This window comes from Myodes glareolus, chromosome 21, assembly GCF_982192425.1.
Source record: "Myodes glareolus chromosome 21, mMyoGla1.1, whole genome shotgun sequence".
In the NCBI taxonomy this organism is placed as follows: Eukaryota; Metazoa; Chordata; class Mammalia; order Rodentia; family Cricetidae; genus Myodes; species Myodes glareolus.
In genome coordinates this window covers 7,478,663-7,496,944 of record NC_142046.1, presented here as the reverse complement: position 1 = coordinate 7,496,944, position 18,282 = coordinate 7,478,663, and the positions used below count along the sequence as shown (strand labels likewise).

Genomic DNA, 18,282 nt, shown 5'->3' with positions numbered 1-18,282 from the left:
ATTGCTTGATGGTGAGTACTCAGTATTTGAATGAACGAATTTGTGTCCCACATGCACACAAACTGTATTTCCTGGGCCAGTTGTTTTAGACAGATACTCCTTACACTTTGTTCTCAATAGAGCCCTTTCTTACTGATCCCATATATCTAAATCAGAATGGGAGACATTAAAATATCTTCCCTGTGTTTTGAAACGGGGTCTCGCTGTGTAGCCCTGGCTGGCCTCAAGCTCAAGTTGTGGACCATGATGACCTTGAACTCAAGAGACCTACCTCCTTTTTGCCTCTCAAATGCTGGGATTAAGGTGTGTAGCACCTGGCAAGATAAGTGATTTAAGAAGAGATCACATACATGTTCACACATGCACACGTTTTAAAAAACGCATTTTAAAAGTTTCATTTGGGCAGAGATTCTATATTGTATGGCCTTTCCATCATGTACCAAGTTAGGATTAGCAGGTTGTAAATTTAGGGGGAGGTCTCACAGCAGTTTTACAATCTTATGTATTCAAACTCTTGTCTGAACTCACAAAGTAATCAGTAGCCAGATGTCATGGCACATACTTTTAATTCCAGCACTGGGGAGGCAGAGGAAGGAGGGCTGGTGAGTTTGAGGCCAGCCTGGGGCATACAAAATTAGATCTTGTCTTAGGTGGGAGAGGGAGGAGGGATGAGTAGCTGCTAGAGTTGTGTTGGTTGGAATTACCTCTCCTAGTGGGGGCAGGTGCCATGAGAATTATAGTGGTCTTTTGAAGGCGTAAGTCACAGACAATCCCATACCAGTTTGGAATTATGATTAACAAAATGGTTTTTTATTCAAAAGGGAAAAAACTTACAGATTACCATCCCAGACAACAGCCCCTCCAAGCGAACAGGAAAGGAGTCTAGAAGCCCAAAGCGGAGCCGGAAGCCAGAGAGGGAGTGGAAGACAGCCACTGCTTTTTTTAAAGAGAGAGACCACGCCCCAATGGGCTGGTAACTCAGCAGCAATTGGCTGAAGGAGCGGAAGGAGCTCCCGCAGCAGTCTTTGGCCGAAGATTCTAGTAGACCTCATTCTGTGTACAATGTGTGCACCTGAGAGCTGGCCCATCTTTCTATTTTTAGTCATAATCTACGGGATTACAGAGTGGTTTCATTTCTTTTCAAACTATACTGCATAACTGCAAACTCTGCTAAAATGTTTTTTCTTTGTAGTGATTTAGAGGTTAATATATAGATAAAAAGAAAAAAGTTATTTCTACTTAATCGCTGAGATCTCTTTATCCAACTATATCATCTTAAAGATAGCTTTCAATGTTGACCATATTTTATCTAGTTCAATATAAATAAATGCTGAAATGCAGAAAAACTAGAAATAGAAATAAAATTTTACCAACTATGTCATTAATCTTTATTTCCCTCTTTGGGTGAGGTTACTTTATGGAGTTTGCCTTTGTGGTCTTTGCAGAGTGTGATCCTTTTCCAGCTTAAATTTGAGTTCTGCATCCTGAGGCCTTTCTTATGTGGGAAATTGTGCCCTCTGCTGGTGGGCTAACAAACATCCACAGCAGTTCAGATGAGATAATGAGAATTAAGAAATAAACCCGGTGGTGGTTTATTTCATAATTTAGTCCCAGCACTCGGGAGGCAGAGGCAGGAGGATCTCTGTGAGTTCGAGGCCAGCCTGGTCTACAAGAACTAGTTTCAGGACAGGCTCCAGAGCTACAGATCCTGTCTCAAAAAACGAGAGAGAGAGAGAGAGAGAGAGAGAGAGAGAGAGAGAGAGAGAGAGAGAGAATATGAGAATTATGAAATGACTGAAGAAATACTGTGTTGCTGCTGGCTTAATATTCCTTTCTGGTCTCAAGTGTATGGTGTCTATAGAATTCATCATAAACACATTATTTATTTCTGAAGCTGTTTGGGCCTTTAATTCACCAGTAATTCACTTCCAGTTCTATACCTTGTTCCCATTCTCAAGTCCCCAACACTTCGCACCTTTTCCTGACCATGATCTGTCAAGTCATACCATCATGTTGAGTGTTGATTTTTTTCAGATCATGTGTCTCTTACTATGAGGCACATATGTAAAAAGTTCTCAGCTATTTTATTTTTATTTTCTCTATAGTGAATTTTCTTTATTTTTTTTAATATTTTGTGTGTTTTTTTTTCAAGACAATGTTTCTCTGTGTAGCCCTGGTTGTCCTAGAACTCATTTTGTAGGCTAAACTGACCTCTCCTCCTTAGTGCTGATATTAAGGGTGTGTGCTACTACACCCAGCTGAATTCTCTTCAGCTGGAATTGTATTCTCAATGCTTTTCTTTTTATGCCTCATTCATCTGAAAAATCGTAATGTTACACAAGCAGGGATCCAAGCTTTCCAACTTTGTATTTACTTAATCTGGACAAAGATATTCACTGGAATCTAAATGTCTTATTTGCATGAAATTGAGTAAACACCATTAAAGGGGCAGTACCAAACTTACTGCAAAATTACCTCATTAGGACCAAAAGACCATGTAAGAGTGTAAAGAGCCATTTCCCAGGAGTAGACTCACAGGATTACCTTAATGCATTTGAGTGTTTCTTGCAAAAAACGTGGTGAACTGTTAAGGTCCACTGTATAGAGAATCGTAGAGCCCTTAAAAGCATACAATAGAAATTTTCAGTGTTTGGGTCATTGAAATAAAGTTATGATGATTTTTACAGTTATTTTGTATAAGCTAACATCCTTATACTATTGCATTTTTGTCTCTGTTAAGAGGAGCCTAAGGCAAAGTTTATTAAGATGATTGTCCTCAACCTGTTGAACTTGTCTCATCTGGCTCCTGCTGACTTTATCTTTCATTCCACAAACCAGTCATTACCACCTGCCTTAGAGTCTGTCATTTGTATTGAATTTATCAAGTGGTTAGTCTGATAAATCAGTCAGTGCTCCAAGGAGAATGCCTGCAGGATAGGTGTTGGGAAATATATGAATTCTAATCTGTCTTCAGAAAGTAAATCTCCAATCCAGAGAGTTTTCCAATAATGACTGGTTGAAACAGCTTTGTAGCTTCGGGGTCAAGTACTTGCCTGGCATGCATAAAGGCCCCTAATTCTATCCCCAACATTGGAGGATAATTCTATCTGAAAGGGTCCCAGAAATTGTTTTTTTACTCTCCTACTTAGCGGTTCATTCCTCAGCTTGAATGTTTTTTCTCTAATACATGAACAGAGCAATCTATAGCTGAAGATGTAGAGAACTCTGTACAGGTCTGAGTTGTATGCTCTCTGTGGGACCCTTGCCTTCTAATCCCATGCCCTAATGAACTTCTCTTTCCAGTTTTATTGATCTTTTTGATTTTTAGCTTCATATCTATAACTCTGGGAAACTGTTAGGTTCTAACTGGTTGTTCTCTTCCCTTTATAGCCTAGGAAACTTCTAACCAGTGGTTTTCAAGCTTCCCAGTGCTGCAGCAGTTTAATACAGTTAGTTCCTCATGTTGTGGTAACCCCAACCATAAAGTTATTTTTGTTGCTACTTCATAACTGTAATTTGGCTATTCTTAAAAATCATAATAAATAGTTTTCCAGATAGAAGGGGTCCAGTCACACAGGTTGGGAACCACTGCTCTCAGTAGTTACGTAGGGCACTCACAGGGCTCACCGTGTTTGATTTGCTTCCCAGAAATCATTGTTCTTCATTTCCTGACATTCAGTACCTGGAACTGTTGTTTTATATACTCTAACAAGCTCTATGGTTGCCTAGAATTTTGCCAGAGGTATTGAAGTACACATTTGTATTATATCTCCTGAGGTGGGGTGAGAGGTGCTGGCACGGTCTCATGTCTCCAGACTGGCCACAAACTCACTATAGCTGCTGCTGATCTTAAACTTTATATCCCCCTGTTTTTTGTTTTGTTTTGTTTTAAATCTCCTGTGTACTGGTATTATAGGGAGGGACTGCCATATCCAGTTTTATGTGGTGCTAGGGATCAAACCTAGAGCTTCATGCTTGGTAGGCAGGTGCTCTGCTGACTAATTGCATCCCAAGCCTCATACTTGCATATACTTGTATTTTATTTTGTGACGGTAGTCTGTGTTCCATAGTGTACATGTGAAGATCAGAGGACCACCCTTGACAGACAGTTTCTTCTCCCATCATGTAGGTTCCCAAGGAATCAGATTCAGGTCATCAAACTTGATGGCAAATCCCTTTACCTGCCTTCACCTACCCTACACTTTGAAATAATCAGCTTTTTCATGAAAGGTATGAAACTCGTCTTCATTTTTCAAATATTAGCAATATGTTATTAGCTGCTATATATGCAGTATCTTGAAAAACCACTTTTTAAATATTTAGTATGCATATAACGTGTAATATATACATGTACCAGAGGGTCAGATGCATGCAGGTCTATGCATGTGGAGGCCAAGGGAAGACTAGAATATATTTCTTTAGCCCTCAGTTTTAATTTCTGGGATGCTGGAGATTCATACTTAGGTCTTCATGCTTGCACAGCAAGTGCTCGTACCCACTGTGGTCAAACCCAACCCTCACCTCATTCTTTGTATCAACTTTGTATTGCATGTGTTAATAATTATTCCCTACTGGTTTGCAACTTGTAAATTTTTATCTGTCTGTCTATGTATCTACTTACTGGTTTTTTGATACAGGGTTTCTTTGTGTAGCCCTGGCTATCCTGGAACTAGCTCTGTAGATCAGGCTGGCCTCCAACTCACAAAGATCCACCTGCCTCTGCCTCCCAAGTACTGGGACTAAAGGTGTGTGCCACCACGCCCAGCGATAGCACTAATTTAAATGTTCAAAGGGAAAATTTATTTGCAGTCTTTTTGAAACATACAGATAGACTTAAAGTAATCTCTTCAACCTTGTTGACTACAAAATAGTGAGGCTTTTTTTGTCTTTTTATAATGCAGAATGAATGTGCATTCAGAGGCATGTTTTGGAAATCTTCTGCTAGCACACTGTTGAGAGCAGTGAGGATATGAGAAAAAAGAAGTTGGGAAGGGTTCCACCAGTGTATCCTTGTGACATAAGTGAATGTGTTCCTGAGTCATGTAGTTGTATTAGTTTAGTAGATGGAGGCGAGAGACTGTCCTCTGTCATCTTCACAGTTCAGTTTTTGAGAAGATGACTCCATGAGTATGTTGAGTTGTCTTGTCATGTTAGCAGTTTTTGATTATTGGTACTTAGCACTATTGTATAGGAATAGCCTAACTCCAATTTTTCTTGTTCATTTATTGTCTTTTGTTGTACCAACTGAGCTATAGCCCCACCCCTACCTTCATTAATTCATAGGTTTTTCTTTTTGGTGATGCTGGCAAGTGTACTCAATTTCACATACTTAGTCAGTAATTCTTCCACTGAGCTATATTTCTAATCTTAGTTTGGAGATCTAAACTTTTGTATTTCAGTTGATTATATAGTTAAAGTTGCTTGAATTCTTTCACTTTCACTATTGGTTAGTGATTCCTTTTCAGAGTGACTGACTATAACTTTTGATGGAATAGGTAGAAAGGGGAAAGAAGGAATCAAGGAAGGAGTCATAGGTTTTTGGCTAAGGTACTTGATTGGTGTCATTAAGGAACCGAGAGCCCAGACAAAGGGCAAATTTTATAGAGAAGACATATTTGAGGTACTTAAGATAGATACATCTAGGTGATAGTACCCTGGAAACAGATATCATCAGGGCATGAGGCTTCAAGGAGCAGTAGATGGCTCCAGGAGAGGGCTCACGTGACTCAGATTGGAATTAAATATGCTATATCTTGTTTGATAATACTTTATCTGTTTGCCAGCTGGAGCACAACACTAACCCAGAGAATACTTGCAAGACTCAACTGCTTTCTCTTTGGGAGATTCGAGTAAGGTAGAGGTGGTTGATGGCAGAATTACTATCTGGTCAATTTGCAATTTACTGGTCCTCTTGTTCTGCAACTTTATTACATTCATTCCCCCAGCCTTAGAATTGGGACTGGGAGAACTGGTTTTTGCTCTGTAGAAATGGACTAGGGGCAGATTTTTGCAATCAAATGTTCTACCCCAAGGTCCAGCAAAATGGCTCAGCAGGTAAAGTCACTTGCTGTGCAAACCCATGTATTGGTCCCTGACTATATAACCCATTTTCTATTTTCTTTATTGCTTTATTTAGTGTATATGCAAGTGACTTTACCTGCTGAGCCATTTTGATGGACCTTGGTCAGGTTTTTATTTTTTGAAACTATAGTGTAATTAGGCTTACCTTTTTCAGAGTTCTCATTTAGTATGTAGGTAGTAACTAATTAAATACCCTACCTACATTTAGATTTTCTTGGTTTTGTTTTAATGCAAAAGCATGTTTTAGTTGGTTTGTTCAAATCAGGACCCAAAAGTATATAGATTACATATGATTGCTGTACATAAAGACTGTTCTTAAATCATTTTACCACTTCCTTTCAGATACTGAAATACCTTCCCTATTTATTTACTTAGGGAACTCCAAAGTTTAGTTCAAGTATAGTGTGTCATTGAGCCCCCCAACAAGTCCCACGATAATCTAGTCAGATGTCATGCATTCCTCTGTCAGTGTGTATCAGAGGACAGCACACAGGAATTTGTTTCCTCTTTCTACCATATGGGACCTGGGGATCAAGCTCAGATGGCAGCGAGTGCCTTTACCTACTAAGCCATCTCATTTCTATTTCTCTAATGGTTTTCTTACCCTATTCTGTCAGAGTATTCATAATACTGTGATGTGATTTATGTATTTTGTCACCAATGGGTTAGTATTGAGTGGTGGGAAAGCGAGGCTGCAGTGTGAGCAAGGATCATAAGGTGGGTGTGTCTCTATGTCACGTGTTTATAGAATTGGGTGAAAATAGCCAGTTTCTGGAGTGCTTCATTAGTTGTAGTACCTAAGCCTCTCTCCCCAATGTTTAAATCCATGGAGGCCACAGACATCTTTCTGTTTATGCATGTTTTCTGCAGTCAGGCGCTTCCTTTGCAGTCTTTGGCAGTGCATTCTTCCTTTGCCTGTTTCATTGTCCCTTTTCAGCTGAGCTAATTCTTTTGTCATAGTGGATGGTCTTTATCAAAGGCCTAATACATGGAACCAGAGTCTTGGGCTCCTATTTTGTATTTTCTCCTTTAATCTTTGCAAGGTTAGAAAGTTTAAAATGTTTTGTATATTTGAACTTGTGACATCATCAGAAGTCTCTATAAAAGTGGTTCCACAGCTTTCACTTTGTCTCAGGCTTTCATCAAACATTCTTTAGAGCAAGGCTGAAATGCCTGCCATGACCTTGAGACCACTGGAACTACCTAGAGTCTTTTAATTACATTGGCGCAATAAACTTATATTAGTCTTGATACCTGCTTCAACTTTAGAATTTGTAGGCCTCTTTGAAAGTCTTCATTTGAATAAACAAACATATGGGAAAGCATGGCATTTAAAGAGAGGTTTTGCTTCTGCCTTTAAAGCTATGAATTTTTATTATATTCAAAGATATAATGAAAAGAAGTGAGAAATCAATATTTTGTTTTCTTCTCAATTGATTTGATGATCTGTCTTGTCCTTTCTCCATCTTTAAACTGAAGATGTAACCAAGTGTCTTACAGGCTAACTAAAGTTCTACCCTACATTTGGACTCAGATACAGTGCTGGTATAAAGTTTTACCCCATCTATATTACAAAGCTAATATTCTAATATTAGCAAATCAAAAATTTTTCTAACTTATTTTATGTTTCCCTTTCTTTCTCACAAGTTCCGGGATTAAAAAAGAATCTTGAGTGATTTGTATTCTCTGCGTCCCCAGAGCCTTAGCTGATGTTTTATCTCTGGTATCTCACAGGCAGTGAGGTGCATATTCACCTTTCTTCTGCTGCTACCAGAAAATCCGGATCTCTCTCTCTCTCTCTCTCTCTCTCTCTCTCTCTCTCTCTCTCTCTCTCTCTCTCGTGTGTGTGTGTGTGTGTGTGTGTGTGTGTGTGTGTGTGTGTGTGTTTGGTTGGCTGGATGGATGGATAAGAAGTTTAGTCGCAGTGGCAAAACATTTATTTTTAGGTGAATTATATCCTGTTTTCTAAATAGTTGGTGACGTTTTTTCTTAGCCTTTCTTTGGAAGATCATCCTGTTGTGCCCTAGTGGTTAAGAAAACCCTTAGATCCCTCTATTATCCAAGAAGAATCTTTGGGAGGGGTATTGCTATAAGTTTCACCTAGCCATTAACTAATAAATTAAGCAGAAGAAAAAGGGCATTTTCTTAAAATGAAAGACATCACAGTTATGTTTAAAGCATTTATTTTTAGGAATTCAGATCTACTCCACATTCTCAGTGGAACTTGTCCTCCTCCTGGTTTTGTTTTTTGTTTGTTTGTTTATTTGCTTGCTTGCTTGTTTGTTTGTTTTCTCCTCTGTGTGGTGCTGGGGATCAAAGCCAGTACCTTCTACATGATAACTTTGCTTTTTTATGTATGTCTTCTGATACCTGAATGGACGGACAGCTGAGTGTTTGGCCAGGTGTCATTTGCATATGACCCAGATTTGCTAGTTTTTGCAGCTCCTGGACAAGGATTGGGAGGTGGAAATATATTTGCAAGCCCTTCCTCATTTGTTCAGGAATCGGGGACGCTATAGCACAGTGGTTACTTAAGATCTTCGGCACTTCAGGAATGAAGCAAGAAGCCTGCCTTAAAAAGATGCAACCTTTTGACTGGGGGCAGGAATTCTAACCTTTGGTTTCCAGAAGGATTTTGAAGTCCTGCTTTCCTTTCTCTACATTCTTTCAAGTATGTATCTTCCCATACATACATCAACCCATCCAGAGTACGGAAGACCAAAAGTTAAAGGGAGCCCTGCAAACAGCTCCTTGTCTCAGTTCAGTTTTCTCAGAATTTGCCTTGTCGATATTTATTATAATGACAAAAATCAGAGAATTTGAACTCCAACTCCTTAAAAAAAAAAAGAAAAAAAAAAAAAAAGAGCGAAACCCTTACACTAACCCTGAGTTGTTTTGCCTTTTCTTTGGGTTAAAGTTCTTAGCCCTAAATTTTCTAATCTAGAGTTTAGAAAAGTAGTGTAGCATAGAGCTTAGGGTGAAAAAAGAGAGGAAAACCCTAATACTAGAACTCTTTTTAATTTAGTTCTTCAAAAATAGTGGGGTTTGCTCTCTCGCTCTCGCTCTCTCGCTCCCTCTCTCTCGCGCGCGCTCTCTCTCTCTCTCTCTGGCTCTCTCTCTCTTTCTCTCTCTCTCTCTCTATCTCTCTCTCTTTTGGGTCTGTTTCAGACTGGAGGAGTGTTTTGCCTTAAATGCTCTCAGAAAGGCGTGTGAGGCAGTATTGTTAGCTGAGGAAAATAAGTCTATCAGTTCCACTCAGATAACCTTTGGTAATAAACGGACTCCCTGCACACTGTGACCTTAGAGCCTGAACTTTGTAATCACATGACCGGCTTGTAAACTGACCTGTGAGGATGACTGTTGTAGTTCGCCTTAGAGAAAGAAATTGACCAAGTGTGGGAAGGGTAAGTCATCAAGCTGGGTTTGCCCTGTAATCTCAGTGTCTTCATGGCTGCAGTGGAACTTCTCAGCAGACTCCGAGAAGCATGAAATGGAGACATGGGAAGGTAAGGAAACTGATTGTTTAAGTCCAGGACCCAGGTCTGCAGTTTAGAAAAATTCCTGGAAGAAACGTTTGGATCAGATTCACAGACAGCTCGGTTTTTTTGTTTGTTTGTTTGTTTTGTTTTGTTTTGGGAGTTTTTTTTCCCGTATCTTGTCAGAATTTAGCCAACAGATTTTTTTCTTTTTTCTTTTTCCTTTTTCTTTCTTTCTTTCTTTTATTTTTATGAGAACTGGCTGGAAAAGCAGCTTTGGGAAACTATAGTGATTTAATTGTTGTAGGTGTTGTTAGGAGAAAGCAAGGAAGAGGGAGGGACGATGGATTTGAAAATATTGACTTGAAAAAAAATTAAACTTAGTGTTTCGAGACACCGTAAATTTTACCTTTAAACAATGTGGGTTTTACCTCTTGATAGAATTTTTTGATATTTTTAATTCTTTAATCCAATTTACAATCTGTCAAAGCAGATTGTAATTTAGTACTGTTGATTGTAGATAGAGTTGGGGTCATGAGGCCATTGATAAGGTAGCCTCATCCTCTTGGGGGACTTTAAAGCTTTATGGTTTTGGGGTATAAGACTAAGCCATTTAGTATAAGACTAAGCCATTGCTAATTTCTTTTAGAGTGTGTTTTAAGTGAGTAGATGTGTGTAGGTAAATAACATTGATTAGTTATTGTTATAACTTGTTTATATTGAATAGATTCTTCCGTATATGAAACCCAGTATCCCATATTATTATTTGGACCAGGAAAGAAAAATACAGCTCTCAAATAGTGAACTGATGATTTGCTATGTTGATAATGTAGAGTCTAAGAGTTTGATTCCTTATAGATAGTTATTACTGAGCCAAAAGAATTCTCAAGTGTTTGAAGTAATTGATAAATTTCTAGGAAAGACAGTAACCTCTTGTGAACGTCCTGGTAAAGCTTCCCAGCCCCTTTCAGCATGACTAACTAACATCTGTCATAGAAAGCTTTGCAGTTTTCTAACTGCTTGAGCCAGGGAAATGAGTCTTCCACTGCAAGTTGTAATCTTTATACATTGTTGTTGTCCTTCCTTAGATGTGGTTTCCAACATTACTGCATTGGTTTATTGTAAGTTAACAGAAACGAGTGTAGAAGTGATCAATTATGTATAAGATCTGTAGTTTTATCATCAACAGCTTCCTCTTCTCTTAATATACATAGTAATTCTTATTAAATTACTCTTGAATTTATTAGATGTATTTTATAGAAACAAATAGTTTAAGAACTAAGATTTTCTTGGATAGTTTAGGGATAGGCAGAGGTTCAGAGCATGAGTGCATGACAGTTGTGGGGAATTTAGGGTTTGAGGAATTTTTTTTCCCCATCAGTTTGAATCTCTTATGATGTGTAGTCCACGCACTCCTCACTCCTGATGCTGGGTGATTCTTCCAAAGTATTTCATTAGCTCCTAAACACCAGTACGGCTTTCCTTAGCCATTCAGTGGCACAACGTAATTTTGGTTGCTAAAATGAGAACACAGACAAAACAAGAAAATGTTACAGTTTCACCCAAATCTTTCTTACTAAATTCCAGAAAACAATTATCCCAGCTGAATGAGGTCTTTGGAAGCTTAAAAGGCAAAATTAACTGCTTATAAAAGTCAGTGTACTTTTTTATAATGCTACTGTAAAAAAATAAGACATTGCCTGGTTTTAGATATTGGGCCCTTGTCCATTTAAATTAACCTTTGTCACAGCTGGGCATGCAAATGTTTTGTTTTGGTTCACAGAGGGTTAAATCTATTCAAGCCTTCACTGTGGCCGGCCTGCTCTGTGGAGTCATACAATCTGGTCTTTCAGCCCTGCCAGTCGCTAGGCAGGAAGTCTTATTTCTTAAGCTATCTTTCAGAATGGGGGGTTGGGATTTGGAGAAAGGTGGGGGAAGGGTCTTGGAGCATCTGCAAGGATCAATAACAGAGGGAAAGAGCCGCAAGAGAAGCCATTGTGCACACTTCAAGATAGATGCAACCCTTGTGAACAGCCCCTCTGGCAGGACAGACACCTAAAAACAAAACATGCTACAAAGTGAAATTTCCTGTGAAAAGTAGATTGCTCCCTACAAGAGAAAACTTTTTAGTAACTCGAGTGCCTTTCAACATTTGGGGTGTTCTCATTCTCCAACTCGTAGAGCTAGGCTCCTGTTAGAAATTGCTCCAAATTGATTTTTAAATGTATTTTGTCCTCATGCTGACACTGTGTGGAACTGGAAAGGGTGAGCGTCTTAGTAGTGGTTGTATCTAGACAATGAAAATTTTTAGTTATGATTTTTGTCTTCCTTTCCTCCTTTTTTTCTTATTGATTCTAACATTTGCTTTACTTACTGGTTTTTCATCAATGAGAGAATGGGGGTGGGGATGACAAGCTTTGGTTAGGATTTGTGTAGCACATGTGAGACCCCTCCCCCAACAGCTGGTGTTGGCTCCTGAAACTAGAATTGACCTAAGCAGATGCTCTTAGTGTGTTAGTTTGAGATTTTTTTTTTTATACTCAGGTTTGTAGTCTAAGAAACATGCAAAAATCTTAAATTACACTGATGTTGTAAAATCATTTTAATGTCTATTAAACAAAAATGCCTGAGGTAGGGAAAGTGAGCAGTTCTGCCAATTAAATTATGGTTTTTAAAAGTTGAAAGGGTTTGTTACTCCTCTGCTTCAGTGCATATTTTTATCCTTCAGACTTTCTTTTACCAAGTACAACTGTAAATTCCCTATTTAGCTGGATCTTTTTTTTCAGAGGACCAGGGAGTTAATTCAGTGGCTTTCATTATGCAAACTGTTTATGATAGTTGAAAAAGTGATGGAGTAGTCGCTGCCTCTTTACCACTAACCCTTCAAAGTATTGGTAACAGCTAATAGTAAGAACTGAGAAAAATGAATAAAAAACAGCCTCTAATTCGTCCCCCAAATTGAATTCTTATAGGAATAAATGAATAAAACAGCTGGGGGTCCATAATGTGACTTGCAGACATACAAATGGAAGAGGAGAATGGGGGGAAGGGAGAGCCAGCATTTGAAATTAGCAGCAAGTTCAATGTATTTAGGCTTCTTAAATTAATAAGACCTGACTTATTTTGTACAGTTTGAGCTAAGACAACTACTTAAACATTTCATAGGTGTTCTGTATATTTTTTAACACACTTTTAGTCCATGTCCCTTTGTTGGAGAAAATTGTTGTATAAAAAGAAAATCTGATGTAATCCCTGGAACTAGTGCTTGCCTGATAGCACTTTTTTCCCCTCTTGAATACATTGTAATTCTGCACTAATATTTAAACCAAAGAATATTGCTAGCAAAACTTGGAAGTTTAGTTACTATTACATTGTATTAAAATGGGGTATAAAACCTACCATGACTCCCTTGAACAATGTGATCTTTAATGTGTATTGGGGGAGGGCCTAGTGAAAGGAAAGCCATAGAAATCTTTAGAGTTCAAGATGAGGTTGGGATTTGGGCTCATTAGGTTTGTCATTTTCACACACAAACATCACTACAATCATGTTTGATTTAACATCCTTAATATAATGAAGTGTAGAAAAATATCAGAGAGACACGTATGAAAGCCAAACGACTCCTACACACACACTGACCTTTTCAGATCACTCTCTGTGTCACCATGCTGCTGAGATTTCTTTTTAATATATAAGGAATTCACGTTTTTACAAGATTCTTCTTCCTCCATGCCTCAGTAGTTTGTTAAAGCAATTGAAATACATCCACATCTCAAATATTTTTTTTAGTAATACAAAATTTCTTTTTTCTAAAACTTGGGTGAAAACACCATAATTATGAAAAAAATGCACCTATCTATATATCAGGGCTAAGAGTTTGAGGATATTCCCAATGCCCAGGTGTTTTACATATTTTGAAAAGCCTGAAAAATGTAAAGTTCATTGCTGTCTTGATCCAAGGACCTTGCATTCATTAGTGTAAGAAGCAGGGATGGTTGGGCCTTTCCAGGCTAATGGGTCTCAAGGCTTTTCAGTAGGGCCAGCTGGAACTCCTGTAGAATTTTTAAGCCATCAAAACAACCCCAAACTGCTGTTATTTCTGTTAGTTGGATCCCTTGGTCTCTGTGGTAAAAGGCTTGCCCCGCTGCCTAGATGGCTCATCACTGACTTCTTCTATTGGGGAGTGAATTTCATCAGCCTGGTTCTATTGCTTGACAGTAACAGCTATGCTCAGCAAGCTGCTCTGTACACTAAATAGGACAGCAGCTGTGAGAGTGCCTGTGACACGGTGCATGGCTTGAAATGGGAGGGATTTTCCAAGAGTAGCAAATTTAGGAAGATTAGGAAAAACAGCTCATGCTGTTTATACCTCAGGCGAAAAGGTCCCCAGGAGTGTTTCAGTTCAGTAGGTGATAATCAGCACTTTGGAAATTCAGCCTTGAAAATGCTGTACAACCAGTGAAACAGGCTGCAGAGCACTCTCCTGGGCCAAGTGCTGTGCTAGTGAAAACTGAGTTGCCTGCAAACTCCTTGAGTTTTTTCTTTTCCAGAATCTTTTGCAATTGTATTGATTGAAAGAGGGAAAGAAAGGACCTTGACCTTTAAGACAATAGAGAGTTTAAATCATAATCCAGAATAAAGGATAGTAAAATTAGTGAAAAGTTGTGAATGCTAAATTAAGATGTATAGAAGTAAGTAAGCTGCCATAGCAGACGGCGACTAGTCAGGATTCCCTTACTGCACCATCAGGAAGAGAGACTATGTAGAACAACTAATGTGATCCTGCTTCTGTTCTTAAAATTTTCTAATCTTTTTTCTTTCTTTCTTCCTTTTTTTTTTTTGTTTTTTTGTTTTGTTTTGTTTTGAGACTGGATTTCTCTGTATAACAACTCTGGCTGTACTGCTCTATCGACCAGGCTGGCCTTGAACTCACAGAGATCCACCTGCCTCTGTCTCCCTAGTGTTGGAATTAAATGTGTGCATCACCACCTTCCAGCCCATAATGTGTTTTTGAAAGTATATACTATACAACTACATAAAAAATAATGTATTAATAAAAGACAGTGAAATAGCAGTTCACTTTTTGTCATTTTCCGTGGTTTACCAGTAAGCTGGATCTTTGCATAAATTTTTCTTATTTACTTACTTGAGTCATCTCTATTCCTGCCTATAAGCTTTTCCTTCTAGTTTTGGGTCATTCATAGAAGCCCGCAGAATATATAACGTACTTCTGCAATTGAAAGTTGATGAGGAGTAAAATAAGCCTATATCTCAGTATAAAATGGTAATTAAGGACATAAGCTTCCAAGTCAAAATGTCTGGATTACAATCTTAGCTTTGGCATTTACTGCCTGTTACATTGCTTAGGCTGTGTGACCGAAACCCTAGTTCTTCATTTCTCTGTGTCTTCTGTCCTTCATCTGTAAAAGGGAAGAATAACATTACTGACATCACAAGTTCTCTGTGAGGACTGAGTTATTTTGTATAGTGTACTTAGGACAGGGCTAACAACATAGAGGTCCTGACACATTGCAAATGTTCAGTAAATGGGAGTCGTTAACATTTCATTGCTGTTTTGTCTCAGGTTACCACAGTAAAATGAGGATTGTGAAAAGTACATGAGAAGACTAAATAGGAAAGTGTCTTTAGAGGAGAGCTGCCATTTAGCTAAGGAAGCCCCTGGAACTCTTGTATTGTGGGGGCCTGCTGTATTTGCTTATCACTCTGGTTACAGAACAGCATCTTCCAATAGTAGCTTCACATAGCTTTTTCTTTTCTTTATTTCTTTCTTTCTTTCTTTCTTTCTTTCTTTCTTTCTTTCGTTTGGTTTTTGTTTATCGAGACAGGGTTTCTCTGTGTATCTCTGGCTGTCCTGGAACTAGCTCTTGTAAACCAAGCTGGCCTCGAACTCAGAGATCCGTCTGCCTCTGCCTCCCTGAGTGCTGGGATTAAAGGCGTGAGCCACCACTGCCCAGCTTCACATAGCTTTTTAAAAAATATTTATTTATTTATTATGTATACAATATTTTGTCTGTGTGTATGTCTGAAGGCCAGAAGAGGGTGCCAGACCTCATTACAGATGGGTATGAGCCACCATGTGGTTGCTGGGAATTGAACTCAGGACCTTTGGAAGAGCAGTCAGTGCTCTTAACCGCTGAGCCATCTCTCCAGCCCCCTCACATAGCTTTTTCTACTCAGCATTCCTGCTGGTGTTCCCCCATTAATATCTCCAATTCATGTCTTCAGGCAGTTGTGAGTTGCCCAGCATAGCTGCTGGAAATAGCACCTATGGGTCCTCTGGAAGAGCAGTAAGTGATTGTAATCAATTTTGCAGCCCCCTCAAAGGGTTGGTTTGTTGTTGTTGTTGTTGTTTGGCTTTGTTTTTCTTTATACCCCTTCCTGTAATTATAAAATCTAAAGCAAATTAGCATCAACTTTATATTGTAGTTCTTCCCTTTCAGCTGTATTGCTTATTCTCTCAGAGCACCCATATCCTCATCTGTATAGATAAAACTGTAGGCAAGTGGCGTCCCAGCACACAGAAGAGGGTGAGACAAGAGGATAATGGGTTTGAGGGCAGTTTGAGCTATGCATTAGACACATTTGCTTGTTTTGTTATTTTGTTTTTTGAGACAGGGTTTCTCTGCATAGCTGTGGTTGTCCTAGAACTCACTCAGGCTGGCATCAAACTCAGAGATACACCTGCCTCTGTCTCCTGAGTATTGGAATTAAAGGTGTGCACCACCACTACCTGGTTTAGAATGTTAAACCCCTCCCACTCCAACTTTAAAAAAAAATAAACATATACTTAACAGGGTTGATATTAAAATGAGATTACTGGTAAAAGACTTATAAAATATTAGTAAAGATTGAACCAATAAATCTAGTTTTATTCTGTTCAGTCACGGTTATTTCTCAGCCAGAGACTACAGTTCTTTTTAGAGACATCTAAATTAGGTTTGAGTTTAATTTATAGTCCTCTATAAGAGAGGTAAAAAGACATACACTGCAGCTATATCAAAAACAATTACCAAAGAAAATTCTCTCCATGTTTATTTCACAGATGTTCCCAGGAACATTCAACACAATTTATGATGATCAAAATCCTGTGCTCATTATTAGAGACGGGATTATAGGTTCATTTGGCTACTGAGGTTTCTTATTAAGAAGAGTACTATTGACAGAGGCACCTGGCTTCCTGGACAATCACCCAAGGTTCCTATGCAATGATGGGCATCCAGTCTTTAGCCTATAGTCCTAGAATATCTGGCAGACTTTTCTCTGAAGCAGGAATTTTGAAGGGCTGTCCCATCTTGTCTTGGCAAGGTTTGGTAGTCACTTTCCTTGTGTCTTGCTTGTCCAGTTTGGACGGTATACAGTCAGCAGTCGAGGCAAGGATAGTTTATTGCCTCATTGAAAGCTTTGCCACATTGAAGGCAAACTCCAATAGAGATTCTTTAATGCTCATTATCTTTTTATAAAGTAGCTTGTTGTTTCTACTTAACATGCAGGCAGCTCAGGTGCTCACTGTACATACAGAACTGCACCTCGTGTGCTACAAGCACCAGGTTTTACCAGGAAGCTGTGTTGTTTTTTGTTTTGTTTTATTTTATTTTGAGCTTTTTCAGGTCCTATGTAGAAATATGTACACCATGATGTACACCACTACAGTACAAATTCTCAGGACCAGAGAATTTCACTGACTCAGTCTGAATAAATATCTTTTTCCAGTCTAAGCAGCAGTGACAATAACTTTCTCTGGCCCAGCTCACTTGTCTACAATATAAAACAAGTACCTCACAGAGAAGCAGTGGCTGTCTTCAAAGAAAGGAAGGTTAGTGTAAACTAAATAGACAGCTTGAAAGGTATGTGCTGCAGAAGCTGTTGTCTGTCCATCTCACCATGCTGAATCTCTTGACAGAAGAACTTTCCATGTTGATTTGAATCACAGTTTAGTGTTTTTGGCCCACCTCCTCATCTCAATCCATCCCAAACAGCAAACTCCTAAAACACACCTACAGCCTACAAGTTTCTGTCTGTGCTATGCCCTCTGGCTGAAATTCCTTGTGGTATGCCATTGTTTAATGCTCTGCTTTGTCCTTTTGGTATTCTAGATAACCATCCTTCTTCCTCCATCTCACATCACCACTCCTCTCTACCCACTGAAGTGTTGACTTAGTGATTAAATTTAAGATGTTTAGAATCAAGAAATACTAATTATTGAATAGTGAATCAATGTTTCCAGTATATTTCTAACTTCAAAAATACTTATTTAGTGTTGTGGTATATATGTTCGAGCTATAGATTAATGAAATGTCAGTGTGTGTGTGTGTGTGTGTGTTTTAAATATTTATTTGTTTATTATGTATACAGTGTTCTGTCTACATGGCTTCTGATTCAAAGACCCTAGCACAGAGGCCACAGGAGAGAACCAGTGACTATGATCTAGATTTTTCTTGCCTGTTTTCATTTGAGATTTTGAGTAAAAGGATTACCTTCTCCTTGGAGATTGGTGCAGCTTTAGCCAATTGTAATTTGTGAATCATTTCACTTTTACTTCTGGGTTTAAGTAGTTAATAGCATCAGTCAATTTTTCTTTTTCCAGTTTTTATTCATCAATCAATAAAAATATTCAGCCCATGCATATTTTTGAGCTGTTTATTGTGGTGCATGCCTGTAACCTCAGTACTCAAGCTTCCAAGTTTGGGTCCATTTCTAGGACTGG

The 18,282-nt window shown here is 38.6% G+C and overlaps 1 protein-coding gene across 3 annotated transcripts in view; it reads left to right on the top strand.

Moving 5' to 3' along the window:
- The window catches only part of Nr6a1 (nuclear receptor subfamily 6 group A member 1), a 158,860-nt gene that overhangs the window by 97,509 nt on the left and 43,069 nt on the right, over window positions 1-18,282 (top strand). Inside the window, exon 1 of one of the 3 annotated variants that reach the window (XM_085681278.2) lies at window positions 9,431-9,587. The exons of the other annotated variants lie outside the window; for them this stretch is intronic. Within the exon in view, the coding sequence (XP_085537404.1) occupies window positions 9,572-9,587 (16 nt within the window). The 5' untranslated portion in view covers window positions 9,431-9,571. Of the gene's footprint in view, window positions 1-9,430; window positions 9,588-18,282 lie in introns of those variants that run through there. 3 annotated transcript variants of the gene reach the window in all.